Consider the following 27716-nt stretch of genomic DNA (forward strand, 5'->3'; position numbering starts at 1 on the left):
AGCCGTCCCTGAGCCCTAGCGATCCAGGCTGCCTTCAGTCACCTGGGGGAAGCTTTTGAGCAGACTCAGAGCCCCATTGTGGTAATGCAGCAGAGCATAGTGGTTCGAGGACAACTGTAGGAAGAACTGGGCCCGAGAAGGATCCACTGGAGTGGGCTGTGTGGACAGCACCCGGGGCTGGAATCCACTTCCAAACTCTAAGTCAAGAGCCTAAAGGGGGCAAGGAAAAGAAGGATCAGGGCGAGCAGCCAACGCATCTCTACCCATCCAGGCCTACGTCCTCCCTCCACACTGCCAGGGATCCAACGAAACCAAGGCAGGTGGCTCTGTGAGCTCCCATTCAGCTTTCCAAGGGGAGAGGCCCATTCCCCAACGTCAGGTCCACCAGAGGCCTGAGCTTCTCCCATGGCTATGGAGGCTCAGGAAGGACCCAGCAACCCCACCAGGGGAAAGACCTCTGTGAATCACGCCTCCCTTTTCAAACCCGCAAGCGGTGCTTGGACCAGGAAACCAACTGCAGCTGCTCACCTGCAGCGAGATCTGACGCAGTTCCCACTCCGTCTCCAAGGCCAGAGTATGGAGGGAACGTGAGCTCGGATCGGGGCACACCAGGACAGCCTCGTCCACCATGCCACAGGCTCCAGTGAGACGCTGTAGCCATAGAGTCGAGACTCTAACCTGCAGGAAAGGTATCGTCTCCTAACGGAGGCTACGGAGGGTTTCCACCCTCCCTCTCAGCACCTCAGCAGTACCACGGCCAGACCGCCACCGAGGGTCCTAAGTGCAAAGGCTCTTCAAAGGGGTCTTCCCATCCCAACAGCCTCCACTAGCTTCCTGAGAACCTCCAAAGTATTTCTCTACTATATTTGTCATGTGGTTTCCTTTCATTATTATTTGTGTGTGTGTGTGTGTGTGTGTGTGTGTGTGTGTGTGGTACTGGGGTTCCTGGAAGCCCTTCTACCGTGGGGCTACACTCCCAGACCTATTTTTATATTTTTGGAAACAGGGTCTCTTAAGCCAGCGAGGCTGGCTCCAAACCAGCGCGATCTTCCTGTCTCCGCCTCCCAAGTGCAGGGATTACAAGCATGCGCCACCACGCCCGGCTATAATTATTTTTTATTTTATTTATAAGACAGGGTCTAAGTTGCTGATCTGGGAGTCTGAACTTGTGACCCTCCTGACTCAGCATCCCAAAGAAGTCAGAATTCAGGCGTGCATCACCAAACCCGGCTTCCTATCATTATTTTATAGCGGTATCTTGGGAGATATAGGCAGGCACTAGATCTATGTAATTTTTTAGCTACCCTAGAAAAATACTACATATAATACATAATATATAATACTACATGCAAATATAAATACTTTAAATACATGAAGATAAGACAGTGGCAAGTGACCGGAATCAGGGACTAAATGACGGACTAAATGACTTTTGCATCTGCCCGGCCAAGCTCCCCAGACCCCAGGGTTAAGGACTCTATTGGCTTTCCTGTCCTGCCCCCAAAACCCCTGCATACCTGCTGAACAATCTCTCCATCCTCCACGTTGAACTTGACGATGTTCACATGGCTGAAGGGAACAATGCCGAGGGCCCACACCACCCCAGAGCCGTAGGAATACACCATCTGGTAGTGGATGCTGTCACTTAGAGGCGAGAGAAAGCAGGGTAAGAACGTTAACCTCCGGACAGGAGCACTCCTGGGGTCTGCAAACCACACCGCCAGTCCCTACCTGTCGCAAACCAGCAATCTCCGAGGAGATTTTGGTTGACTCACACAATGCAATTTGGGGCTTTGCTTTTATTTTTTCTGGATTTTCTGTTGTTGTTTTCACTTTTCTTTCTGCAGTGCTAGGATCAAAGCCAGAGCCTCACACATGCTAAGCAGACAGTCACCCACTCCACTACACCCAGCCTTGCTTTGGCTCGTTCATCCGTTGTTCTTTGGGAGGGGAGAAGAGGCCTACTAGGAATTGAACCCAAGGGTGCTCTACCACTGAGCTACATCCCCAACTCTTTATTTCTTATTTTGGGACAGTGTCTCACCAAGTCACCCAGCCTGGCCTTGCCTGGCAATCCTCCTGCCTCAGCCTCCTGAGTAGCTAGAATTACAGCTATATGCCACCAGATCTAACTTGTGTTTGTTTTTTTTAATTACTTATCAACATTTGAAACTGAAATTATATTAAAAAAATTAAATTTCTAGCCAGGCATGGTGGCGCACCTTGTAATCCCAGCACTTAGAAGGCTGAGACAGGAGGATTGCAGGTTCGCTGCCAGCCTCAGCTACTTAGTAAGACTGTCTGCAACTTGACCCTGTTTCAAAATAAAGAATTTAAAAATAAGGCTGAGGGTATAGCTCAGAGGCAAAATACTCCTGGATTCCACCACAAAAAAGAAAAAGAATCAGATTTTTAGTTTTCATTAGGTTAGAGATGTGGCAACACTGGGTCAACCTAATACCAAAGAGCTGGGCTGCCTGCTGGAAGGAGGCCAAGCAGACTGTAATTCCCAGCAGACCCCACGGGGCCTATGTGACTCAGGGTTATGTTACACACTTGGCCCCACAGGAATTTGACTTTTGATCTTTACCTAAACTTTGAAAATGGAGCCAGGAATGGTGGAACATGCCTGTAATCCCAGTACTTGGGAAGCTGAGACAGAAGAATAGCAGGTTCAAGGACAGCCTCAGCAAGTATTAAGACTCTCATCAAGGACAGCCTCAGCAAGTATTAAGACTCTTATCAACCTAGTAAGACCCTGTTTCAAAATAAAAATAAGAAGCCATGCATGGTAGTGCACACTTGTAATCCTGGCATCTGGGAGGCTAAGACAGGAGAATCGCAGTTCTCGGACAGCCTCAGCTACTTAGTGAGGCCCTTTGCAACTCAGTGAAACCCTGTTTCAAAATAAAGAATAAAAAATAGGGCTGGGGGTGCATCTCGGAGGTAGAATGCCCCTGGGTTCCATCACCAGTAACTAACACACACACACACACACACACACACACACACACACACACACAAACACACACTCTTTGAAAATGGCCACAGGTGGTCTAACTAGACACTTTCGGTCCACCTTTCCCCTCCTGTTCCTTCCTAGCTTCAAGGCTTTCCAGCACCAGGAACTCTGGAAGCAATCTGCAGCCTCGCTCTCCTTGAATTGTTCTCCTCATATGAACGCAAAGCCCCGTCTAATTTGAACTAGAAGTTGAATGCCAGAGTAGCTTGCCCAGGAGCAAGCAAGTGACTCGGTTGCGCCGAGGGCCTCCTGCAAAGGGCACTGCAGGTGCAGCCACGTTCTCTGTGCTCAGGCCACCCAGCAACCACACCCACCACACAGATGCCAACCTGAGGGGCCTGGCCAAAGCAAGTGCTGCAGGAGCCCGGGAGAAGGCGCATGAGGGAGAGGGCGCAGCCTTACCTTTCTGGGAGATGTTCCACCCACTTCAGGTGACCACTAGAGAGGTGATGGAGGGCCAGAGTCGTCTTCTTCAGGACTGCGACGTACTTCACTGACTCCTGCAAGCCCACCAGCCCCAGTGCCTGGAAACTGAACACAGGGAGGGCCTCACACGAGAGCAGACAGACCCACCAGGCCCACTGTTACTTGTGGTAAGAAAGTTGGCTATGGGGTCAAGCACACTGGGTCCTAATCCCAGCTCGACTGTGGTTAGGTGACTTGAGGGTCTGCATCGCAACCGCTCAGCCACACTAAACAACCAAATCTCCTAAGGGCTAGTCCTTCTTTTCCCTGGGAATTACAGCAACCAGCCCAACCCTCTATGCACCATCAGATAATGCTGTCACTACTGGGCTACGTGCCTGTCTCCCTAATGGGCTTTGAACCCGAAACAGAAGCGGTCTTACACTCACACATGTTCCTACTGGCCGGGGGCCCGCCAGGCCTTACCAAGTGAACCCCTAGCCTGAAGTATAGACACCAATGCAAACGACCTGCAACTTAAAAACCTTAGCAAAGATGACTCCAACTGTTCTCTAATCATGAAACTAAAACACGGGAAGGGCTATATTGTGTCCCTAAACCGAGACTGTGGCAAAGCTCACTCATAATGGTCAGGAAAAGAATTCAAGTGTAAGATAAACACTGTGCCCAGCACACAGTCCTGCATCTAACAGGTGCTCGGTAAGTGCTGGCTGAGTAAGCATGTACTCCATACGCAGCAGCTCGGAAGCATGTCCAATGCCCTCGTCTCCTCCACGGTTGCGGGGAAGCTAAGAGGCCTGGGGGTGCCACCCCCCGATCTGTGCTCCAGCCAGCCTTTCACTCAGCCAAGAGGAAACACAGCTTCTTCCCCTACCTGCCACTGTCCAGGGTTATTTCCCAGTTCAGGCCCCCAATGTTAGTCTCCCAGGAACGCATGATGCGGCCTCCATTGGACACGGTGATTGCATCTGGAAGAGAAAAGACCGAAGTAAGGTCATTTCCCCAATGTGCTCTGTCACCTCCTCAGGTCCATGAACAGTGGCCTCAGCTCTGACTTACGGATGCAAACAGATGTTTGTGGGTACCTGTCCTTCACTGTCAAAGCGCCCCTTCCCCTTCCCCCATCAGACCCTGTACAGAGGAAGTAACCATGGGGGTGGAGGGGCTGCCCATGATGGAGACCCAGGAGGCCTCTGCTTACCCTGTCCATGCAGCAGCATGGCGTCCACAGCCCCTTCTGCCGTGCCTTTGTCAACATGGCGCCACACTGAAAGGCAAGAGAGTCAGATACTACTATGAACGTTCCCACAGCCCACAAAGACCAGGAGAAGACAGAGGGGTCTTCATTTGCACGGAAGTATCAGGTTTTACTTAGAAGGAGGAAAGGACTATAGCTAACTGGCCACCAGCCAGTCCTACTTCCTGGGTAACGAGGGGATGAGGAGTTCAAAGCCAGCCTCAGCTATTTAGTGAGGCCTTTTGCATCTCAGTGAGAAAATAAAGAATAAAAAATAGGGCTGGGGATTTAACGCAGAGGTAGATTCTACACCCATACCGGAAAAAAAAAAAAAAAGTAGCTGAAGCTGTCCACGAACCGTGATCCTCCAGTCTCCGACTCCCGAATGCTGGGATTTACAAGCGTGTGCCACCATGCCCAGCTCAACAACATTTTTTTTTCAAGGGCTGAAGATGTGAAGATGTATGTTAGTGATAGAGTGGTTGCCTAGTAAATGTGAGGCCTTGGGTTCAATCATCAGAATTGCAAGAAATTAATGTGTGTTTCTGTGTGTTTCCGTGTGTGTGTGTATGTGTGTGTGTGTGTAATGACAAGATAAACAAAATGAGGGGTTATCTGAACCCTTACTGCAAACCATGGCTTTTGCAATAGTATCTTATTTAAAGATGCTCAAGACTGAGGGAATAAACTGCAAAAACCAGTTGTAGAAATAGATTATTCAGAGATGACAAGACTTGGAGGAAAAAAAGTCTCCACATCCACTAAGAAAGTCATCTTTTGGCCAATGTGCCCCTAACTTTGGAACCAGCGAGCCAGGCGAGGAAAGCCACAGGCTACTCTGACTCTCTGCCATCAGCCTTCCCACCCTGAAGCCACCCAGGCCACAGAGCTCACTCACAGATCTCCCCTGTACGAGAATTTAACGCTGCGATCACATTCTTCTCTGTGGCCACCACCAACTTCTTGGCTCCAGGAGAAAATTCCAAGGAGGCAAACTTGAGCTTTCCAACGTACTGCTGTCTCCTGAGGACCACAGAGTAAGACCGTGAGGGGCAAAGTCGCCATGGCACAAAATGCTTTGCAAAAAGACAAGCCACTGGGTACCACCATCACCCCACCTCAGGACTCATAAGAAATGCTCATTAATGAAGAGATTTGACCAAAGTGATATTTCTGTGCAATGGAGTCAGAAGCAAAGGGAGGAAGAGAATTTACCTCTAAATAGATGAGAAATACAAATGGTCTTCCAACTAAACTAATCACATATTTATTCAAGATAAGCGATACCCAGCCAGGCGTGGTGACATACACTTGTAATCCCAGTACTTGGGAGGCTGATACAGGAGGATCACAGGTTCAAAGCTGGCCTCAGTAGTGAGGCTCTCAGCAACCTAATAAGACCCTGTTCCAAATAAGAAATAAAATTGAGCCGGGTATGGTGGCGCACGCTTGTAATCCCCACGCTTGGGAGGCAGAGACAGGAGGATCGCGCAGGTTCAAAGCCAGCCATGCACGCTGGCTTAGAAGACCCTGTTTCCAAATAATAATGTAAAAATAGGTCTGGGTGTGTAGCCCGGAGGTAGAAGGGCTTCCAGGAACCCCAGTACCACCAAAAAAAAAAAAAAAAAGGAAATAAAATTGGGACGAGGAGGTGTAGCTTGGAGATAGAATGCCTCAGTAACCACCCCCCCCCAAAAAAAAGATAAGTGATACTTGAAAGAGTCCTAGACTAAATCCCACTAAAACAAAATTACAGTCTTCTCTATATTCACTGATAGTGGGATTAGGCACTCAGCTCCCAAATGAAAGCCACTCAGCCTTGGCCTTCAATAAGCAAACATTCAAGTTTGTTTTGTTTGCTTGCTCATACTTTTATTGGTACATAACAGTGTCATAACAATCCATGATCTTTTTACCAGCTTCCTGATAAACCTGATAAATAGAGATTGAGTCAGGCCTTTTTCTTTTGTGACCCTTTCTAGCCTACACCAACTTACGATCAATCTGATCGGTACTTAATAGCATCCTTGGGCTGTATCCACCACTCTAAACATTCATACCTAAGTATAAAGCAACATAATTAGCTTCACCAGTAGACTGCCGAGGACACTGGAGATGCTGCCTGATCCCTGGACAACAGGTATGCATGACACACTGTATAGCTCTTCTCATGATGTTACTTAGTCTAGTTGTGTTTCTTTGCAGTACTAGAAATTAAACTCAGAGACATTCTACCACCATCCCAACCCCTTTTTATTTTGAAACAGGATCTCAATAAATTGCCTAGGCTGGCTGTGAACTTGCACTCCTCCTGCTTCAGCCTCCCCAGTAACTGGTCTAGCTTTTCTTGCTGTTGTTTTGTTTTGTTTTGTTTTTTGTAAAATTGGGGATTGAACCTAGGGGCATTCTACCTCTGAGCTACACCCCAGCCCTATTTTTTATTCTTTATTTGGAAACAGGGTCTCACTAAGTTGCTGATAGCCTCATTAAATTTAAGCTGAGGCCGGCTGCAAACCTGCGATCCTCCTGTCTCAGCCTCCCAAGTACTGAGATTATAAGCATGAGCCACCACACCCAGATTCTTGTTTTTTTGTTTTTTTTGCCATATTGGGAATGGAACCCAGGGGCATTGTACCTCCAAGCTAAACTTTCAGCCCTTTTCTTTTTCTTTCTTTTTTTTTTTTTTTTTTTTTTGTGTGGAACTGGGAACCCTTCTACCTCTGGGCTACACTCCCAGACATATTTTATATTTTTTATTTGGAAACAGGGTCTCTTAAGACAGAGAGGCTGGCTTTGAACCTGCACGATCCTCCTGTCTCCGCCTCCCAAGCACGGGAATTACAAGCGTGGGCCACCACACCCAGCTTCCAGCCCTATTTTTTAGTCTTTATATTTTTGAAACTCGGTCTCACTAAGATGCTGATAGCCTCATTGAATTTAAGCTGAGGCCGGCTGCAAACCTGCGAAACCCCTGTCTCAGCCTCCCAAGTACTGAGATTATAAGCATGAGCCACCACACCCAGATTCTTGTTTTTTGATTTTGTTTTTTGTTTTTTGCTGTACTGGGGAAAGAGCCTAAGTATTAACTGAGGCTGTCAAAGAACCACAATCCTCCTGTCTCAGTGTCCCAAATGCTGGGAATACAAGCATGCATCACCATGCCCAGCTTTTCTTGTTGTTGTTTTTTGTTTTTGTCTGTTTGTTTGTTGTGGGTCTGAGGATGGAACCCAGGGACATTGGACCTCGGAGCCACACCCCCTGACCTATTTTTTATTCTTTTTTTAATTTTTTTTTTTTTTGCAGTACTGGGTATGGAACCCAGGGGCATTCTACCTCCAAGTAACGCTCCCAGCCCTATATTTTTTTATTATTTATTTTGAAACAGGGTCACACTGAGTTGCAAGGGCCTCACAAAGTAGCTAAGGCTGGCGGCAAACCGTGATCCTCCTATCTCAGCTTCCCAAATGCTGGGATTATAAGCATGCACCACCACACCTGGCTCTAAGTATGTTCATATACTTTATTCTCACTGTATCCACTGAGTAACCCTACAGTATATGTAAGAGAAACACTATTACCCCCATTTTACAGACCAGACCAAAGTCCAGAGAGGGCAGCTAATTAGTTAGAACTAGGACTCAAAATTTGAACAAAAAATCCCATTCTCTCTTTTAAAATACCGTTGTTCTGCCAAGTGCAGTGAAGTACACCTATGGTTCCAGCTACTTAGGAGGCTGGAGTGGAAGATCACTTGAGCATGGGAAATGAGACCTGCTTACACAAGGTGGCAAGACTCCACCTAACAAAAGAAAAGGCCAACAGGGAAGCCGGAGGTGTAGCTCACTGAGTATGTGCGAGGCCCTGGGTTCAATTCCCAGCACTACAAAAAAGTGGGGGGGAAACAGCAATGCTCACGCATTATACAAAATATAAAAACGTAAAGGTATTTTTTAAAAACACTAAGCCAGGAGTGTGGCACACATTTATAATTCCAGTATTTGGGAAGCTGAGACAGGGGGATGACAGGTTCGAGGACAGCCTCAGAAAGTAGTGAGGCTCTCATTAACCTAGTGAAAAAAAGAAAATGTTTCGAAATAAAATTAAAACTCAGAAGCCGGGCGTGGTGGCGCATAAGGCAGATATTCAAACAGAAGATGCCCAGTGGACCTGAAGGACCTTATTTTTTATCTTGATAATGAATGCATGGGATCTCCAAGCTGATGAGAGTCCGGGAAGGCCATGCTCTGAGCCCAGAGCCGCCTTGGAATAAAGAGAGAACGAGGACTCGAGATTTGTAAGACACAAGACCCTTTTCCCCTGCCTAAAAGATGCAGCCAGTTAGAGAAGGAATGACAGTTCACTGAGCGCTGGCGACAGTCACAGAAATGGGACCTGAGTGCAGAGGAGGACATCAGTGACCTCTGACCAGAACCCCCAAAGCACGCCGGGATGACAGCGCCGGCCGGCTTCACTGGCGTAAACCTGCAGTCACACAAAAACCAGCTCCGAAGACGGGCCCCCGCCTCGCCAACGCCTGGCTTAACGTTCCTCGGTCAAAGTCTTAAAATCCTTGATCTCTGAGCAAGGATCCCCACGTTTTCACCGTGCACCGGACGCTGTGAACTGTGTATCCGATCCTGCTCCGTGGTAACCTCCCTCCTTTTAGTAAGTGGGAGACAGGTGATGAAAAGGCAGCCACCTTGTTGCCGAACAGGCCTCACACCTACTCACCAATCGAACTTGCCCACTTGGTCTTCATAGACCGCGGCCGCAGAGAGAAGCAGCGCAGCCCACAGCCAGCAGCGCGAAGCCAGCGACGCCGCCATGACAGTAGCCCAGGCGCCGCCGGGCCGGCATGCACCGCGGCGCAGGCTCCGGCGGCCCGGCATGCACCGCGGCGCAGGCTCCGCCCCGCGGGCCGTGGCGTCGGGCGGCGCGCGAGGTGCTCTCTGGGCGCTCGGGACTCGGAAGCCGCCGGGACTCCCGGGAAGTCGCTCTGCTGGCGCGGAAGGAAGCGCGGGCGGCGGCGCGGTGAGGAGGAGGGTCGCCGGGCAGATCGGATCAGGCGCACGCCAGGGCAGCCCCGGGCCGTCCCAGAAGCCCCCGCGCCGCCGGGGTCCTGACGGGCCACACCGCCTCCCGCCGCACGTGGCTCCAGCGCGATGCCCAAATCCAAGCGCGACAAGAAAGGTGGGTGATGCGGGCGTCGGGGCCCGGTGGGGGCTCTGCGAGCGGGACGCGGGCGCCTCGCTGCGAGCTGGGACGGGGGATTCGGGCCGCCGGTCACTGCGGAGAGCTGAAGTCTGGCTGGGTCCAGGTTGCGGAGACTTTTGCGTGTTCTGGAGCGCTCTTGCAAGCCTCACCTGGCCGAGAGGCAGTTGTCTAGGCCATAGTGTTTTGGCCCCCTGTGCCCCCGTCCGTCTTTCTACACTTCCGGTATTCCTAACATCCCGCGTTCCTTTCCCTTCGTCCAGCTCCGGGCGTGTTCCCGCATCAGGCGCTTTGTACCGGTGGCTTGGCCTGCTTGCGCTCCGTTCATCCTAGGGCTGGCACCTTCTAGTTGTCAGTTTACAGAACACGCCCCAGTGATGTACACACTAGATGATGTTGTTGCTGTCTTGCAGTTGGGGTAACTGACGCTTAGGGAGTTACTAGGTGTGGGTGATTACAGCGAGCCTCTGCGCTGCTTCTGACCTGCCAGCCCCGGGCTGGGCTGCGGGCTGGGTGAGAGCAGTGGAGATGATGGGAAGAGCCAGCCATTTGTCATTTGCCCTCTTGCTGCATGCCGCCAACCGATGTGAGTGCTTTGACTGTGTGCTGTGTACAGAGGCACTGTGAGTACCAGGCAGGATGAATAAAAAGGGCTAGATCACTTCCAGGAGCACCAGGGCTTTGCATTTGGTGCTTGGTGAGTGTAGAATACTTGGATTTTGTGGAGGGTATGTTGGCAAAACTGGTTAAGCTGGAGGCAAATTGGGCACCAGTTGTTTTTACACTAGAGGTGTTTGTCTTGTCTTTCCCCTAAAGAGGCATTACCGCATACACACATCCCAATTGCAAATCTGAGGTGCAGATAGATACGTAGTAGGAGAGGTTCAGTCCCAGACTCCATATTCTATCCACAATGCAGGCCAGCCATTGGTGGCCTCTGTGCACCATGGCCAGGAGCAGAGAGAGACACCTCAGCCAGCAGGTTAGGGCTGCTACTGAGAGCATGCTGAGAGCAGGAACAAGCCCAGCTCCACACACACTGCAGTAGATTTGCAAGTTAATCTAAAGGTCCAAGGAATTCTTAGTTTGTGTAAGTGACAGATATACCTGGGGATCTCCAGGCCCAGGAATTCTAGAGAATAGTACTCTATGGAGCTTGAGAATGGCCTTGCTAGATTTGATGGCAGCCAGGCCTTTTTCAAACTAACTGAGCCACCAAGGCAGGGAAGAAAATCAGTCTCTAGGCCATCCAGACTTAGCTCTCTCTCACTGTTTTTCTTCTTTGCATTAGTTTCGTTAACCAAAACTGCCAAGAAAGGCTTGGAACTGAAACAGAACCTGATAGAAGAGGTAAGAGCTTGTTCCTTTGCTTTTCCTAGAGGTTGTGTTTAGTTTCTAAAAGTGAGTTTAAGACTGTTTGCTGAAGCCGGGCATGGTGGCGCACGCTTGTAATCCCAGCATTCGGGAGGCTGAGACCGGAGGATCACAGTTTGCAGACAGCCTCACCTACTTAGCGAGGCCCTCTGCAACTCAGTGAGACCTGGTTTCAAAATAAAGAATAAAAAGTAGGGCAGGGGGTGTAGCTCGGAGGCCAAATACACCTGGGTTCCATCTCCATACCCGTAAAAAAAAAAAGAAAGAGAGAGACTGTTTGCTGGGAGAGGTTTTTGTTTTTTGTTTTTAATAAAGCTGTTAAAGCCAGGTACGGTGGTGCACACTTGTAATCCCAGTACTTGGGAGGCTGAGACAGGAGAATCGCAGGTTCACAGTCAGCCTCAGCTATTTAGTGAGGCCTTCTGTAACTTAGTGAGATCCTCTTTCAACATAAAGAATGAAAAATAAGGCTGGGGATGTAGCTTGGAGGTAGAATGCCACTGGGTTCAATCCCCAGTACCAAAAAATAAAATAAAGCTGCTAGCAGGGCATGGTTGCACAGGCTTGTAATCCCAGTACTTGGGAGACTGGAACAGAAGGATGGCAGATTCACAGCCAGCCTCAGCAACTCAGCAAGGCTTTCTGCAACTTAGTGTGACCCTGTTTCTAAACTTTAAAAAAAAAAAAAATAACATAAAGTTGGAAGTATAGCTCAGAAGTAGAATGCCTGAGTCCAGTCTCCAGTTCCACACACATACAAACATACAGGGCTGCCAATCCAGCTTTTTCCTCCAGCGTCAACAGTACCAATGAAAATTCCCATAGTCTTTTTTTTTTTTTTTTTTTTTCCGTTGTGCAGTACTGGGGATGTAGCTACTGGATAAATAGCTGAGGCTGTCCAGGAACTGGGATCCTCCTGTCTCAGCCTCCCATGTACTGGGATTGCAAGTGTGCACCACCACACCTGGCTGATGATTTCTAGCGTTGAGTTCTTACTATATGCTCTGCACTGCCTGTTTTATGTATTTTCTTTCCTGTACCATCTTCCTGTGGCGTAGATAGATATAATATGATGTTGTTGCTGTTTTCCAGGTAGGGTAACTGAAGCTTCGGCAGTTACTGGGTGTGGGTGATGCACATTTGCACTGCTTCTGACCTGCTGGCCAGCCCAGGGGCGCAGGCTGGGTGAAAGCAATCTCCTACACAGAGATGCAGTTCCCCCTCCTCATCACTCATGACTTGGCCAGCAAATGGAGCCATGCAGATAGCTGCCACCTCTACCAATAAATGAGGCTTCATATGTTTCCATGTAGCAAGAGTCTCCCTGTGTGGGTGTTTCTAAAGTAACAATAAATGGAGAAGCAGAAAGAGGTGGTTGATCTCCTGATTCGTTGCAGATAAGTCAGAAACTTTGAAAAGACCTTGGGGTCTAGGTCCATAGCTCAGCTTCCCCTGAAGTTAGGGCCCTGTTGTCTGTAGAGGCAGTGAGGAGACACCCAGATAAGAGCCTAGAGCAGGTTCTTCCCCATGTGAGGCCAGAGTTGCCTGGCCTGTGCTGCCCCTGAACTGCTGAACTCCATTGTTCCACAGCTTCGGAAATGTGTGGACACGTACAAGTTCCTCTTCGTTTTCTCTGTGGCCAACATGAGGAACAGCAAGCTGAAGGACATCAGGAATGCCTGGAAACACAGCCGGTGAGTGGGCAGCGCGGCAGGGCCAGACTGCGGTCAGTCAGAGCACAGGACAGCTTCTGGCCCTTTGGGTCAGCAGGTGATTCTTAATAACAACTCAAGTGCCGCCCCCACTGAAGAGCACCTTCTGACCATTAAGGCTGGCCTTGTGCTGAGTTCCGGGGTGGGCAGGACTTAGTGGTTGCTTGGGGAGAGTTGAGAAGTAGCTCCTGTGGGAGAAGTAGCCCCGGAGTCAGGGCCGTTGGGAGCACCACAGTGGCTTTAGAGTGTCGGTGTGTTTGCCTGCCACTGAAGTGACGCAGCGACAAGCTGGGGGCCGTGTGGCGAGCTGCTGGCCTGGGGAGGCTGGCTCTGGGATTGGTCTTACTGTGCCAGCTCTGCTGCAGGCTGTTAGGCATGTCTGCTCGGGTCTAGAGTAGGATGGGTTGTTGCATGGTACCTGTGGGAAGCTGGCATCCGAATGTTGCCGATGTTGGGTTCTGTGAGTGGGAAAATAATGAAAGGGAACCTGGGCTGAGGTCCGTGTGAGTGGGTTGTATGGAGAAAGTAAGAGCTCTGGCCGTATGTCCTGCCATGCCAGGCCTGGGCTCCAGGAGACTGGAGCTGCTTAGCATTTAACCCGGGGGACAGGAGAGGGGAGCAGGACACTTCCTTTACAGCCCCCTCTTTTTCTTGAAAGGATGTTCTTTGGCAAAAACAAAGTGATGATGGTGGCCTTGGGTCGAAGCCCATCTGATGAGTACAAAGACAACCTGCATCAGGTAAGTCGCTGGCCCTCCCTGGGAGGGCTGAGGCTAGGCTGCCTTCTCTCCAGCTGCTCCAGCATGCCATTGCCCAGCTGTGTGGCAGGCCTGTGGGTCACCCAGAGCCAGGTCTGGCTTAGTTCTCCCTTAACCTCAAGATGGGTGGGTGGGTGGGTGGGTGTCCCTCTCTCCATCCACCCTGCTCCAACAACCAGAAATGTCTTCAGACATTGACAAAACCACCCCCAGTGACAACTGGTACCCACTTTCGACTTGTAGGTCAGCAAGAAGTTGAGAGGTGAAGTTGGTCTCCTTTTTACCAACCGCACAAAGGAGGAGGTGAATGAGTAAGTGTTGGTGAGGAGCGGAGGGAGAGAAGGCGAGAGGCTCCCAGGACTGCTGGCCTCGTGTTGGAGCTGGCTCCTGGGAGCCTCCCATAGAGACCACTGGGCTGACCAGGAGCCTCTCTGCCCTCTCTGGCATGGTGAACCATGGCCACGGTGCCCCTGCTGGGGGCCTGACCAGCTAGCCGGTGGCACATTCAGGAGCCTCCCTACCCCATTTCTCCTTTCCTTAAGGTGGTTCACAAAATTCACAGAAATGGACTTTGCCCGGGCTGGTAACAAAGCAGCTTTCACCGTGAGCCTGGATCCGGGGCCCTTGGAGCAGTTTCCCCACTCCATGGAGCCACAGCTGAGGCAGCTGGGCCTGCCCACTGCCCTCAAGAGAGGTATGGCAGCCGCTGGGCCTGGAAGGGCAGAGCTTAAAGCCCATGAGCACACATTTCTAGGCTCTCCATTCCTGGCTGAGCAAGTCATTTCTACAAGTCTCCATTTTCTTAGGGGAAATCGGGGCTAAGTGCCCACGTCAGCCGGGGTAAAAGGCGACAGTGACTTAAAGCCTGGGTACAGTACTTAGGAGAGGCGGTGGCCGCTGCCTGCTGGGTACCAAGCTATGGGGAGGATGCACTCTCCTGCAGTGGCAGCACATGTGGGGCGGCCCCTGCAGAAGTGACCATGGGCCACTCCCACAGGTGTGGTGACCCTACTCTCTGACTACGAGGTGTGCAAGGAGGGCGATGTGCTGACCCCGGAGCAGGCCCGCATCTTGGTGAGTCTGGGACTTGAGGGCAGTGGCAGGGGGGACCGCTGCCCCTCGCACCTCCTGGGAGCGTTCCCTGTGCCTCCGCTCACACTCCTTCCTCCTCCTTGCTTCCCTCGGCCTTTTGCAGAAGCTCTTTGGGTATGCGATGGCTGAGTTCAGGGTGACCATCAAATACATGTGGGACGCAGAGTCGGGAAGGTTCCAGCAGATGGGAGACGACCTGCCAGAGAGCGCGTCTGAGTCTGCTGAGGAGTCAGAGGGCAACGACGAGGATGACTGACTTGGACTCAGAACTGAAGGCCTTCCAGAATATTCTAGGTCTCCACTCGACCACGCAGGACTGTTGCTGCCCCTGGAGGGAACAGCTATTTATTTTGCTGTTGATGCAGACAAGGGTGGGTGGTGAAAACTATTTCCATAAAGAATAAAACTGTCTCTGCGGATGGAGGTCCCCTTCCAGACAGCAAGAGACTTTTCTTAAAAAAAAACAAAGGCATTTGAGTTCGTGCATCTGTTTGGATTCTCAGGATTCCTTCTGTTCCTGGATGGCTGGTGCAGCCCTGGCTCCCGGGCTGCCCGATGGCAGAGCAGCTCTGCAGTTCAGAGACAGCCAAGAGCAACCCCAGAGCTGCGCTTTCTCTGGACCCTGGTGGCCCTTCCCACCCCTCCATACACACACACCTCTCCCAGCCGACTGATGGGCGGCGGGGCTTTGCTAAGACGAAAGTAAAGCCCTGCTGGGGTTGGATCGAGTGGTTGGAGCGACCCACGGGGGCCTGGGAGGTTTTGTTCTTGGCGGCTACAGTGAGATGGTTTTGTCCAAGTGGTCCAGGACAAAGAACGAGGAAAGCCTTGCAAGGGCAGCCTGCTCCTGAGACCCTCCACTTCCTTTGCTGTCTGGAGCCCCAGGTGGTGACCCCAACCCTTTCCCCTGGCTCCACGGGGCAGGTGAGAACAGAAGAGTAGATGAGTCTGTGGCTCATGCCAGGCCAAGTGCCGCTTTATTATGGTTTCCATCAGGCTCACAGGGAGTGCTGGTGTGGGATGCGGCCTCAGCCTTTCCTCATCCTGAAGGGCATGGAGAAGCAGGGCGGGAACCTAGGACAGCTCGTGACCAAGACAGGAAGGATGCCAGGGCAGGTGAGGGGCAGGTGAGGTGGGCGCCTAGCGGAAGTAGTTGGGACATTCTTGAACAGTGAGGTACCAGGCCTGATCATAGGCGTCCACCACAGTCGGTGCCAGGGGCCCTTCCTCCACTGCCACCAAGTTCTGCTCCAGCTGCTGCACGCTGGACATGCCCAGGATGACCGCGTCCCCGTGGTCGCCCTGTAAGGGAGACAGCCAGACGTGAGTACCCCTCTGCTGCCCAGGGGCTCCGGTCCCATGTCCCCCTGCCCGCCCCATCAAGGTTAGAGAGCTGTTACATTGATTTATGCCTCTTGTTAGCTCAGCAAGGATTTAGATGGCTGTCCACCATCTCACCCACTGGCCAGCAGAACAGATAACACAGCTGGGCAAACCTGGACTGGACACCTGAACTCTCGGGTTCCCGCCGCTTTGCCTTTATAGGGCAGTTGAGGAATTTCAGGTCTTCTAAAGGACTTTGCTCCAGGCCTGCCACTTTACAGATGTTCGCTAACAGGGAGTCATTACCAGAGACTGCCTGTCCTGGAGCCACAAACTGGGACAGAAGGAAGGAAGCCCAGCTCCACACACAGGGTGTGTAGGTTGTCTCCAGAGTGGGCAGGCAGGGACGCAATCGTGCAAATGGCGAGGACAATGTAGGTTTCAGAGTCAAATTCATTCCTGCTCCTTACCTACCACATGAACCTGTGGGACATTAAGTGAAACAGCGTCTCTGAACCTGTCTCCCCATGTAAAATAGGGAGGTTCATACCCAAGAGGGCCATGGTAAGAGTGCTTGTAACCTGGCATGTCAGTAACTTAGAATTCTAAGAACAACTGATTACCACCCAGAAGTGCTGGGCCAAAGAGAGATCTCAAAGAAAGAAAAGGAGGAATCAGCTGGGCGTGGTGGCACACCCTTGTAATCCTAGCACTTGGGAGGCTGAGACAGGAGGATCACACAGGTTCGAAGCCAGCCTCACCTACTTGGGCTCTCAGCGACTTAGTGAGACCCTGTTTCCAAATATAAAATAGGTCTGGGAGTGTAGCCCAGAGGTAGCCCCTGGGTTCCATTCCTGGTACCCCCCCGCCAAAAAAAGGAAGAATCACAGAAATACCAAATAAACCCCTCCTCCCCCCCACACACATACTTTTTATTTATTTACTTATTTTTTTGGTGCTGGAGGTCTAACAAGGGGCATTCTACCTCAGATAATGTCCCCCATACCCCTATTTCTTACTTTGAAACAGGGCCTCACTAAGTTGTGGAGAGCCCGAGGAGCTGAGGCTGACTTCAAACCTATAATCCTCCTGTCTCAGTCTCCCAAGTGCTGGGATTACAGGCGCCCCCACCACACCTGGCTTACAAACACACAATTTGACCCAGGGACAGACGGCTGGTTACCTGCAGCTGTGAGTGGTGGTACATCCACCTGAAGGCGGCTGAGGTCATGCTGGGGGCGCTGGGGCCGTAGTTTTCCTTCAGGGCCTTCTCCACCAGGGCGATACCCTTGAAGTGTACCTCCTTCCAGTACCTGAGTGGGTGGGGATGGTGGGGCAGGGTCAGTGTGTGCTCCAGGGCAGCCCGGAGGTGTTTGGTTTTTTTGGAGCTAGACATTGAACCAGGAGCATCCTAACTCAGCTGTGGCCCCAGCCGTGTGTGTGTGGGGGGGGGGGGGGTGCTGGGCATTGCACCCAGGGGTTCTACTTCAGAGATATTCCCCCAGTCCTATTTGTGTGTGTGTGTGGGGGGGGGTTGCTGGGCATTGCACCCAGGGGCATTCTACCTCAGAGCTATACCCCCAGTACTATTTTTTATTCTTTATTTTGAAACAGGGTCTCACTGAGTTGCAAAGCACCTCACTAAATAGCTGAGGCTGGTCACAAACCATGATCCTCTTGTCTCAACCTTCTGAATGCTGGGATTACAAACGGGCGCCACCACGCCCGGCACCCCTAGCCCTTTATTAGAGTGTTTGAAAACAGGGTCTCACTAGGTTGCTAAGGGTCTTGCTAAGTTATGAGGCTCTCCTTGAACATGTGATCTTTCAGCCTCCCAAGTACTGGGATTACAGGTGAGCCACCCCACCAGGCTGAGTTGTTATCTTTGAGCATCAGAATGTGTGCAGATTTCTGGGACCCCTGATCAGGCTCTGCTCTTAGACCAGGGTGGGAGGGGAGGGCGTGGGCAGGAATCCTGGCATTTAACGTGCTCACCAGGTACTAGTGACAACTCTCAGACGTGCCCCCTCAATACCTGTGTCTACAGCACCACACCTGTGTGCCCTGGGTCACAGGGACGATGACCAGGCCTGAGCCCCCTCCAGCTTTGGTGGCCTTGACTGAGCTACCCCCTTCCCCATCCTCACCTGCTCAGTGAAGGAAGGGCACACCCCTGCCAGCCCCTCAGTCACTAGAGGGGACCAGCTGCTCGTCCTTCCAGATAGTGAAGGGTGGACAGAGACCCTGGACTTTGCAGGGTGAGGCTGGGCCCTGGCAGGGTGCCCAAAGCAACCTGACAAGCCCCACTCAGGGCCGAGGTTCCTCCCCTGGCCGGGGGGATGGGAATCCTTGGGGGAGAAAGGTGTGCAGAAAAGGGTGTAAATCACAGCAAACAACACAAGAGGAATGCAAATGTCAGATGCCCTGCCATTTAAGCCCTTGGCCATTTCAGTAAAGCTTCATTCGCCTTTCCGTCCCAGCGGGAGAAATCAAAGAACACAGAGATCATACTGAACATAAAATTAGTCTTGTCAGCCAGGCATGGTGACGCACGTTTGTAATCCCAGCATCAGGAGGCAGAGTCCGGAGGATCACGGTTTGAGGACAGCCTCAGCTACTTAGTGAGGCCCTCCGCAACTTAGACCCTGTTTCAAAATGAATAAAAAATGGGGCTGCGGGTGTAGCTCGGAGGTTGAGTACCCCTGGGTCCCACCCCTAGACCCACAAAAAAATAATAATAATCTTGTTGACTTGCTAGCTATAAATCTACAATACTAGTTCTGCAGTAGTCCACTGAGGACACTGAAATTCTAAAATGACACAAAAGTATAAACTTAAAGCCAGGTGTGGTGGCCCACGCCTGTAATCTTAGTTCTTGGGAAGCTGAGAAAGGAAGATCACAAGTTTGAGGCCAGGGTCAGCAATTTAGACTGTTTCAAAAATTGTATAAATACAGCTGGAGGTGTAGCCTGGAGGTAGAACACCCCTGAGTTCAATCCCAGTACCACACTCAAACATGCAAAAGAAATGTGTTAGAATATCACAGTAAGTACTAATGGGAAAGAAACTACACAGGTTTCAGAGTTGCCTCTGAAGAACGCGCCTGAGTTGCTCTTAACCATGAGCTTGTATTACAGATGAACAATGTGGTGTTGGTGGTGGTATTGGAGATTGAAACCAGGTTATTCTACATCCAAGCTACCCCCAGCCCAATTTTATATTTACCTAAAAATAGTCTCGCTAGGTTGAAGAGAATCTCACTGATTGCTGAGGCTGTCCTAGAACCTGTGATACTCCTGTTTCAGCCTCCCATATACTGGGATTACTAAAGCCCAGCTTAATTTTTTTTTAATTAATATAATAGCCGGGCGTGGTGGCGCACGCTTGTAATCCCAGCGCTTGGGAGGCTGAGATGGGAAGATCACACAGGTTCGAAGCCAGCCACAGCTACTTAGTAAAGCTCTCAGCAACTTAGTGAGACTTATTGTTGCCAAATAAAGTATAAAATAGATCTGGGAGTATAATTTGGAGGTAGAAAAAGGCCCTGGGTTCCACCCCAATACCACAAAAATAAAATAAAAATAAAATTAATGTAAAGCCAGGTGTGGTGGCAAACACTTGTAATCTCAGTATTTGGGAGATTGAGACAGGAGGATTGCAGGTTCAAAGCTAGCCTCGGCAATTTAGGCTTCCAGCAACCTAGTGAGACCCAATTCCAAATAAGAAATAATATAAGGCTGGGGATATAGTTTGGAGGGAAAGTGACTCTGAGTTCAATCCCTAATGCAAAAAAAAAATTTTTTTTTTAACTGTGTGGTGCTGGGATAGAATCCAAGATATCTTGCATGCTAAGTAGTCCCTAAAACACTGAACTACATCCCAAGCATAAATTTTAAGTATTTAAAAACTGAAAAGGAGCTGGGCATGGTGGTGCACACTTATAATCCCAGCATTTCGCCGGGCGTGGTGGCGCACGCTTGTAATCCCTGCGCTTGGGAGGCAGAGACAGGAGGATCGCACAGGTTCAAAGCCAGCCGCGTGCGCTGGCTTAGGAGACCCTGTTTCCAAATAAAAATGTAAAAATAGGTCTGGGAGTGTAGCCCGAAGGTAGAAGGGCTTCCAGGAACCCCAGTACCACCAAAAAAAATAAAAATAAAAAAAATAATCCCAGCATTTGGGAGGCTGAGACCAGAGGATCGCAGTTCGCAGACAACCTCAGCTACTTAGTGAGGCCGTCTACAACTTAGTACAACAAAATAAAGAATAAAAAATAGGGCAGGGGGTGTAGCTCAGAGGTTAAATGCCCCTGGGTTCCATCCCCAGACCCCCCAAAAATAAAAAACTGAAAAGGAAGCCAAGTGTGGTAGCACACACTTGTAATCCCAGCATTTGGGAGGCTAAGTCCTGAGGATCCCAGTTCAAGGACAGACTCAACTAATTAGTGAGGCCATTTACAACCTAGTGAGACCCAGTTTCAAATTAAAGAATAAAAAATACGGCTGGGAGTATAGCTTGGAGTACAATGCCCTTGAGTTCCATCCTCAATACCACTAAAAAAAATAAAAATAAAAATATAATAAACTGAAAAGAAGCAGGAAGTGGTGGTGGCGCATGCTGGTAATCCCAGCATTAGGGAGGCTGAGACAAGAAGATTGTGATTTGAGGACAGCCTCAGCTACTTAGTGAAGCCCTTTGCAACTCAGTGAGGCCCTGTTTCAAAATAAAGAATGGAAAATAGGGATGGGGTGTAGCTCAAGGGTAGAATGTCCCTGGGTTCCATCCGCATTACTGCAAAAAAAAAAAAAACCGGAAGAAGAGGAAACCACTGCCCCCACACCAGTCCAATGAACTTGACACACTGATGACAATATTGCTGCCAAGGGTTTGAGAGACATGTGCTCACTAGGCCCAGGTGACAGGGCCAGCACCATGTCCCCAGGTCCCAAGTCCACCCCAGGCTGACCTGGCTGTGGGTTGGAGGAGTTCTTCCCAGGGAGAGACTGAGGACCAGACCTGGCAGAAGGCCAGGGCTCCACCCCCAGCTCCGCAGCACTCCCCTGAGACTCAGTGAGAACAGCCAAGCAGGGAGGGTCCCAGAAGAGCCCACGCCACTGCACACACCAAGGCCTGAGCACCAGGCAGGGGGGGCACTCAGGAAACGGGGCTCAAGGACTCTCCACATCAGAATAAGGGAACCCATGCTACCTCCCATCCTGACACAGCCCCCACCCCGGCTCACCGATTCCTGTAGATCTCAGCCCACTTATTCCCAAAGAAGCGGCCTGTGGGCTGTTTCCCATCCTTGTCCTCAAACTTGTACTTGCCAGTCAGCAGGCCCCCTGTGGGAAGACAGGAGTCACACCCCAGCCCAGACTCGCCCAGAGGCTGCCAGACCCCTCCCAGGACTGGACTGGAGCCGCAGGAGGGACCCAGGAGGGATGCGGATGCACCCAGCCTCTTGTCACAGCCCTCCCTGCTGCCCAGGGCCAGGGCTGGGGGTGCTCCAGGGCAGACACAGGCAGATACGGGGCCCTCAATGCCCACCCACCCGAGAGGGCCAGCCCCAGGCAGCCTCACCAGCCAGAGGGTTGAAGGCGTAGAACCTGAGGCCAAAGCGCCGGAGGCAGGGGAACAGCTCCTTTTCCACCATCCGCGTGGTGGCGTTGTACATGCCCTGCAGGGAGGGGCCAGGGTCAGCCTGTCATGGGCAACCTCCTGAAACCCTCAGCGCAGACCAGGGCAAGCCTAGGGCCTTGACAACCGGATGGTCAACTTAGGGGTGGGAGGGGAGGGAGGGGGCCGATGCCCAAGGAAAACCCCTGAGGCCTCACTCCTGAGCACTAGCTCTGAGCTGGATGCCGCATTCAGAACCAGCAGTCAAAGGACAAGGTCCCGGCGTCCAAGCCGTTACCATATGGCAGAGGGTGAACGGCTGTGGCTGCGTTAAGAGGCATCACACCTACTGTGTGCTGAGACCCGCGCCTCCCACCAGGGTGGTGCATCACACTTGTTGACCAAGAGGAGGAAGGAGAGCGGGGCTGCGGGGAGGGGCCTGAGCAGAGCCACCTGAGTGGGACCTGAGCTCCCTGCAGGGAGGGCGGAGGGTGCCAGGCTGAGGTGCAGAGCCGGCTGCAGAGGAAGACAGCAAGGATGCCACCATGCAGGCAGCCAACACGTGACCAGTGGCCAGGCTGGGAGCTTGGGTGACATCCTGAGGGGGCCTGGGACCCATCCACGGGCTTTGGGCAGGAGAGCATCTGCTATGTAGCAGGCACAGAGCAGCCCCAAGGGCAAGGAAAGTCCAGGACCAGCAGCAGGGCCCTGGAGCCCAAGGCCTCTGCAGCCCTGGCCCCCGGGCCCCTCACCTGGTACACGGTGGGCACGATCCAGCCTTTCTCCTTGCAGAGCATACAGATCTCAGCCACTTGCCAGGAGGGATAGTTGGAGAGGCCAAGCTCCACAAACTTGCCCTGCAAGGGGGAGGCCATTCAGATCCCAGGTTACCACAGAGCCCAGCAAGGGGTACTGGGACACCATCTGCCCTGGAGCCCCGGGGCCTCCAGTCTCCTACTCGTGTCAGGAGGAGCAGGGCCACCTCCCGGCTCGGGGTCACCCTGACCTCCTGGTGCAGCTGGTTGCAGGCCTGCAGCGTGTCTTCCAGGGGGGTGTCGTGGTCGGGCATGTGCAGGTAGAAGAGGTCCACTCGTGGACACTGCAGCCGCTTCAGTGATGTCTCCAGCTGGAACCGGACGCTCTCAGGCTTCAGAGTGGTCCCATGCAATGGGATGGCCTTGGTGGCAATTTTTGCTTTGGGAAGAGAAATGAAAGTTCTGGGTGAGCTGAGAGTGGTGGCGCACACTTGTAATCCCAGTACTTAGGAGGATCCGGGTTCACAGCCAGCCTCAGCTACTTAGTGAGGCTTTTGCAACTTAGTGAGACCCTGTTTCAAAAATAAATCATAGGAGCCGGGCGTGGTGGCGCACACTTGTAATCCCCATGCTTAGGAGGCAGAGACAGGAGGATCACGCAGTTTCAAAGCCAGCCACGCACGCTGGCTTAGGAGACCCTGTTTCCAAATAATAATGTAAAAATAGGTCTGGGAGTGTAGCCCGGAGGTAGAAGGGCTTCCAGAAACCCCAGCACCACCAATAAATAAATAAATAAATAAATAAATAAATAAATAAATAAATGGCAGGATATGATGGCACATGCTTGTAATCCCAGCATTTGGCGAAACTGAGACAGGAGGATCACGGTTCGTGGCCAGTCCGAGCTACTAAGTGAGGCCCTTTCAACTCAGTGACACCCCCTTTCAAAAAAAAAAGAATAAAAAGTAGGGCTGGGGGTTCAGCTCATAGGTAAAATATCCCTGGGTTCCATTCGTAGTGCCGCAAAAGACAGAAAAATGAAAGGAAGGAAGGAAGGTAGGTAGGTAGATTGGCCTGGGAGTATAGTAGCTCAGAAGTAGAATTTCCCTGGTTTTAATCCCCAAGACCACAAAAGTAATTAAGTAAATAAATAAATAAATAAATAAATAAATGTAAGTAAGTTCAGGGCAATTTGCCAAGCATCAGACACAGGGCCTAATGTAACAGTTAAGATGCAGAGTCATGTTCAAATCCCAGCTCTGCCGTCCCCAGTCCCGTGGCTGCACTAAGTTACCCACTCTAGACCTCAGTGATCTCAACTAGAACAGTGGGAGTGACACTGGTCATGTCTTGTAGGCAAGATCTGGAATCTTGGCTGGAAGTGGTTTCTGAGCTGCCAGGGTCCTGGCTCTGGTGATTATGTATAGGGCAGCTGGATGTGCCAGGCCCGGCCCTGGGACTGGTAGAGGCAGATGCTCCCTGCCCGCAAGGACTCAGTCCAGGGGTCAATGAGCTTCAGGAGGGAGGGAGATTCACAAGATGCTAGCAGCCCAGAGCGCAGAGGTGTGCAGCCCACCTGCACGCCTACACTCAGGAGGGCTTCCTTCAAACCTCCATCTGAGGTCCAAGTGAAGTCAGAGGCACCAGCTGAGAGAAAGTGGGGAGACGGACTGCAAAGCTGGGGACAAGGGAGAAGCCCAGGAAAGTAAGCCCTGTGTGGGAGCCATGCCTGCCATCCTTGTGTCAGCACCCGGTATGGAGACTGGGACCTGGGGCCAGTGAAGGGACCGAGGAGCAGAGCCATCAGGTCCCGAAAACACCTCATGGAGTCTGGACTTCAGCGAACTGTTGGAAGCCCTGAACGTTTTTAGGATTGGGATCTCCATGATTAGTTTTATAATTTTTTTTTTTTTTTTTGGTGGTACTGGGGTTGCTGGAAGCCCTTCTACCTCCAGGCTACACTCCCAGACCCATTTTTACATTTTTATTTGGAAACTGGGTCTCCTAAGCCAGCGCGCGCGGCTGGCTTCGAACCTGCGCGATCCTCCTGTCTCTGCCTCCCAAGCGCGGGGATTACAAGCGTGCGCCACCATGCCTGGCTAGTTTTATAATTTTTAAAGATCACAATGGCCAGGAATAGTGGGGCACACGTGCAATTTCAGTACTTTGAAGGCTGCGACAGGAGGATGCCAGGTTCAAGGACAGCCTCAGTTATGTAGTGAGACTCTCAGAAACCGAACAAGATCAGGTTTTAAAACAAAAAATATATAAAGAGCTGTAGGGTTGGGCTTTGAGGCACATTTATAATCCCAGCATTCAGGAGGCTGAGACAGGAGGATCTCAGTTTGCGGACAGCCTCAGCTACTTAGTGAGGCCCTTTGCGACTCAGTGAGACCCTGTTTCAAAATAAAGAATGGAAAATAGAGCTGGGGGGGTGTACCTAGGGATAGAACACCCCTTGGTTCCATCCCCAGTACCACAAAAAAATAAAAAATGAAAATAAAGGACAAAAAATAATGCTGGTGGGGTAGCTCTGGGGTAGAATGCCCCTGGGCTTGATCCCCAGTTCCATAAATAAATAAATAAATAAATAAATAAATAAATAAATAACAATAGGCCAGGGGGTATAGCTCTGAGGTAGAATGCTCCTGGGCTCAGTGCCCAGTTCCATAAATAAATAAATAAATTAATTAATTAATAAACAATACGGCTGGGAGTATATCTCTTGGGTAGAATGCTTCTGAGTTCCATCCCCAGTACTGTTAAAAAAAAGGGGGGGGCTGGGCATGGTGGCACATGCTTGTAATCCCTGCACTTGGGAGGCTGAGACAGGAGGATCACGCAGGTTCGAAGCCAGCCTTAGCTGGCTTAAGAGACCCTGCTTCCAAATAAAATATAAAATAGGTTTGGGAGTGTAGCCCGGAGGTAGAAGGGCCCTGGGTTCCACCCACAGTACCACCAAAAAAAAAAAGGGGGGGAGTCTAGGGGTACAAATCAGAGGTGGAATGCCCTTGGGCTCAATCCCCAGTCAAAACAAAACCAAACAAACAAAGACCTATAAAGCAAGAGCTAATACCTTTAGCCTTCCTATGGGCCTCCAAGCACTTCAAATACATCAGAATACTGAGGAGGCCGCCCTATGCCCATAAGCACATTCTCCCCCAAAACTACACAGACCTCCTCCAAACCCCTCAGCACTGCCAAAGCTCCCTGCCTTTGCATAGCCACGCCCCTGCCGGAACCCTTTCAGCTCTTACTCCCCCTGGCAAGCTCCTTTTTATGTTTCTTTGGGTGTTGCTGCTGCTGCTGTTGTTGTTGTTGTTGTTGGGCTTGGGGTTTGGGTGTTGTTGTTGTTGTTTGGTACTCGGGATTGAACCCAGGGGTACTGTACCACTAGGATACACTACCAGTCCTTCCAGTCCTTTTTTACTTTTTAAGACAGATCTTTCTGTCTTGCTGAGTTGTCCAGGCTAGCCTAGCACTTGCGAGCCTCCTGTTTCAGCCTCCCAAGCACTGGGACTGCAGGCCTTGGCCCCTGTGCCTGGCTTCATTTACATTCATTGAGTCTAAAGTTTCTTTCTGGGAGCTCTCTTCAATGGCTGTCTCTTGGAAGCGCTCCTCCTGGGTTCCCCTGCCATCTCGACAATCTGAGCTTGCTAGCTGAGGGTGTCAACTTCTCTCCTACAGCTCCAAGAATTCAGGTGCATGGGTCCCCATGGGTGGTTGCTGTGGCTCCCAGGGCTGTGACCCGGCGCAGCAGGAGACACTGGCAACCCAACAGGCACAGGCAGGTACTTGGAGTTAGGTGTAGGACCCAGAGTAAGGCTGGCTAGAACAAAGGAGGAAGTCGACCTCCTGCCACGTCCAAAGTCTGATCTGGGGCTGTGTGGGAGAACCCAGGCTGGTGACGGCAGATTCCTGCAGACCAGGCCACCTCGGGGCAATGATTGGAGGGGAAGTGGAATAGAGGTGCCCCAGAGAGGAGCGGGCTAGACTGGACTGGGCATCACTCTGGAGAGGGTCCTGGGCCACCACTCCAGAAGCAAAAGAAGAGAAAGAAACAAGGGTCAGAGACTAGAGGTGCAGACAAAGGGTTCCCAGCGCCCTGGGGTGCTCAAGGGGAGGTCGGAGCCCGTAGGGAGATCGAGGATCACCCCGCACGGTGCAGGGGAGGGCAGGGGCAGCTGTTACCTTTGCTCTTGCTGGTGCCCAGGCCGAGCCCCATGCCGCCCAGGATGGTCTCGGACTGGCCTTCGGTGTACGCGAAGGCGGTGTCTATCTCGGTGTGGCCGCGCTCCAGGAAGAGGCGCACAGACTCGGCGCCGGCCGCGGCGTCCATGTAGCGCCCCATCTCCATGGCGCCCAGCACGGTGGCGGGCAGTTTCTTGGACAGAGGTTTGGACATGACGGCGGCGGCGGCAGGAGACTGGGACAGCGCTGGTGTGGAGGACCACAGAGAGCTGCAGCAGCATCCAGGCTGGAGGGACCTCCGCTTTAAGCAGACGGGGGCCACGCCCACAGGGGCGGGGACAGTGACGGGGGCGGGGCCAAGACGGTGACCTCTGCACCTGGCACGGAGCCACCAGCCAGGCACTTGGCTGGAGCTACCTCGGGGTGCCCAGGTCTCGGCAGCAGGTCCTCACGGGTGACTTGAGTTACCAAAAATTGAAAAGTGGGATTTCTCGCAGGCCTCCTTGCCAAGTCGCCCCACCTCCCTGGCCTTGCTCCAGATGTGTCCCTAAGAGTGTCTGTCCCCTCCTGGAGAGAGATCAGGAGGTGATAACCCCAAGGGCTGCCAGCTCAGAGGGCTCGGGAAGGCTTCCCTTTGGAGAGAGAAAGGCAAGACCTGTCAGCCTTGAAAGCCAAAGTGCCTTCCAGACCTGAAGGCAAAAAGTGCTGTGGGGGACAGCACTGGAGGTGACCAATTCACAGGTGACCACTTTCACTATGAGGAATGCTTGAAAAGTTATTTAGGTAGAAAGAAATTTGAATTTACACACACACACACACACACACACACACACACACACACCCCACACACGAGTGCTGGAATGGTCAACACGTGGGTTAAAAAAAAAAGGCTTTTTATCCTATAATCCCAATACTTGGGAGGCTGAGACAGGAGGATCGCAGGTTCAAGACCAATCTCAGCAATTTAGCATGCCCTCAACAACTTAGTGAGACCTTGTTTCC

At 51.6% G+C, this 27716-nt stretch overlaps 3 protein-coding genes across 7 annotated transcripts in view; 1 reads left to right on the forward strand and 2 right to left on the reverse strand.

Annotated features, from left to right (window-relative positions):
- The window catches only part of EMC1 (ER membrane protein complex subunit 1), a gene marked incomplete at both ends in the record, with an annotated part of 28995 nt that extends 19484 nt beyond the window's left edge, over window positions 1-9511 (reverse strand). For 3 of the 4 annotated variants that reach the window (XM_080693374.1, XM_080693375.1, XM_080693373.1), the window contains 8 exons: window positions 43-210; window positions 529-678; window positions 1518-1644; window positions 3425-3553; window positions 4323-4416; window positions 4650-4715; window positions 5584-5708; window positions 9417-9511. In XM_080693374.1, coding sequence (XP_080549500.1) covers window positions 43-210; window positions 529-678; window positions 1518-1644; window positions 3425-3553; window positions 4323-4416; window positions 4650-4715; window positions 5584-5708; window positions 9417-9511 — 954 coding nt within the window. The remainder of the gene's footprint in view (window positions 1-42; window positions 211-528; window positions 679-1517; window positions 1645-3424; window positions 3554-4322; window positions 4417-4649; window positions 4716-5583; window positions 5709-9416) is intronic. The other variant, XM_080693376.1, reaches the window with a different exon arrangement.
- A 336-nt stretch (window positions 9512-9847) lies between these two features.
- MRTO4 (MRT4 homolog, ribosome maturation factor) lies at window positions 9848-15088 on the forward strand (the record flags this gene model as incomplete). Its single annotated transcript, XM_080690475.1, has 8 exons — window positions 9848-9875; window positions 11188-11246; window positions 12861-12964; window positions 13641-13722; window positions 13984-14051; window positions 14283-14434; window positions 14738-14814; window positions 14936-15088. The coding sequence occupies 8 exons, from the start codon at window positions 9848-9850 to the stop codon at window positions 15086-15088; spliced, it is 723 nt and encodes a 240-aa protein (XP_080546601.1).
- Window positions 15089-15972: 884 nt separating this feature from the next.
- Window positions 15973-26928, reverse strand: LOC308261347 (aflatoxin B1 aldehyde reductase member 3-like; the record flags this gene model as incomplete). 2 transcript variants are annotated; one of them, XM_080693190.1, is made up of 7 exons in its annotated part: window positions 15973-16134; window positions 17339-17468; window positions 21395-21494; window positions 21733-21829; window positions 22521-22625; window positions 22775-22962; window positions 26715-26928. In XM_080693190.1, 7 exons carry the CDS (start codon window positions 26926-26928, stop codon window positions 15973-15975), a joined length of 996 nt encoding a protein of 331 aa, XP_080549316.1. The 2 variants fall into 2 exon arrangements, with proteins under 2 accessions (XP_080549316.1, XP_080549317.1); XM_080693191.1 differs by lacking the exon at window positions 22521-22625.
- Between the last annotated feature and the right edge of the window lie 788 nt (window positions 26929-27716).

The sequence above is a fragment of the Muscardinus avellanarius genome (assembly GCF_963383645.1).
Source record: "Muscardinus avellanarius genome assembly, chromosome: 3".
Taxonomy (NCBI): Eukaryota; Metazoa; Chordata; class Mammalia; order Rodentia; family Gliridae; genus Muscardinus; species Muscardinus avellanarius.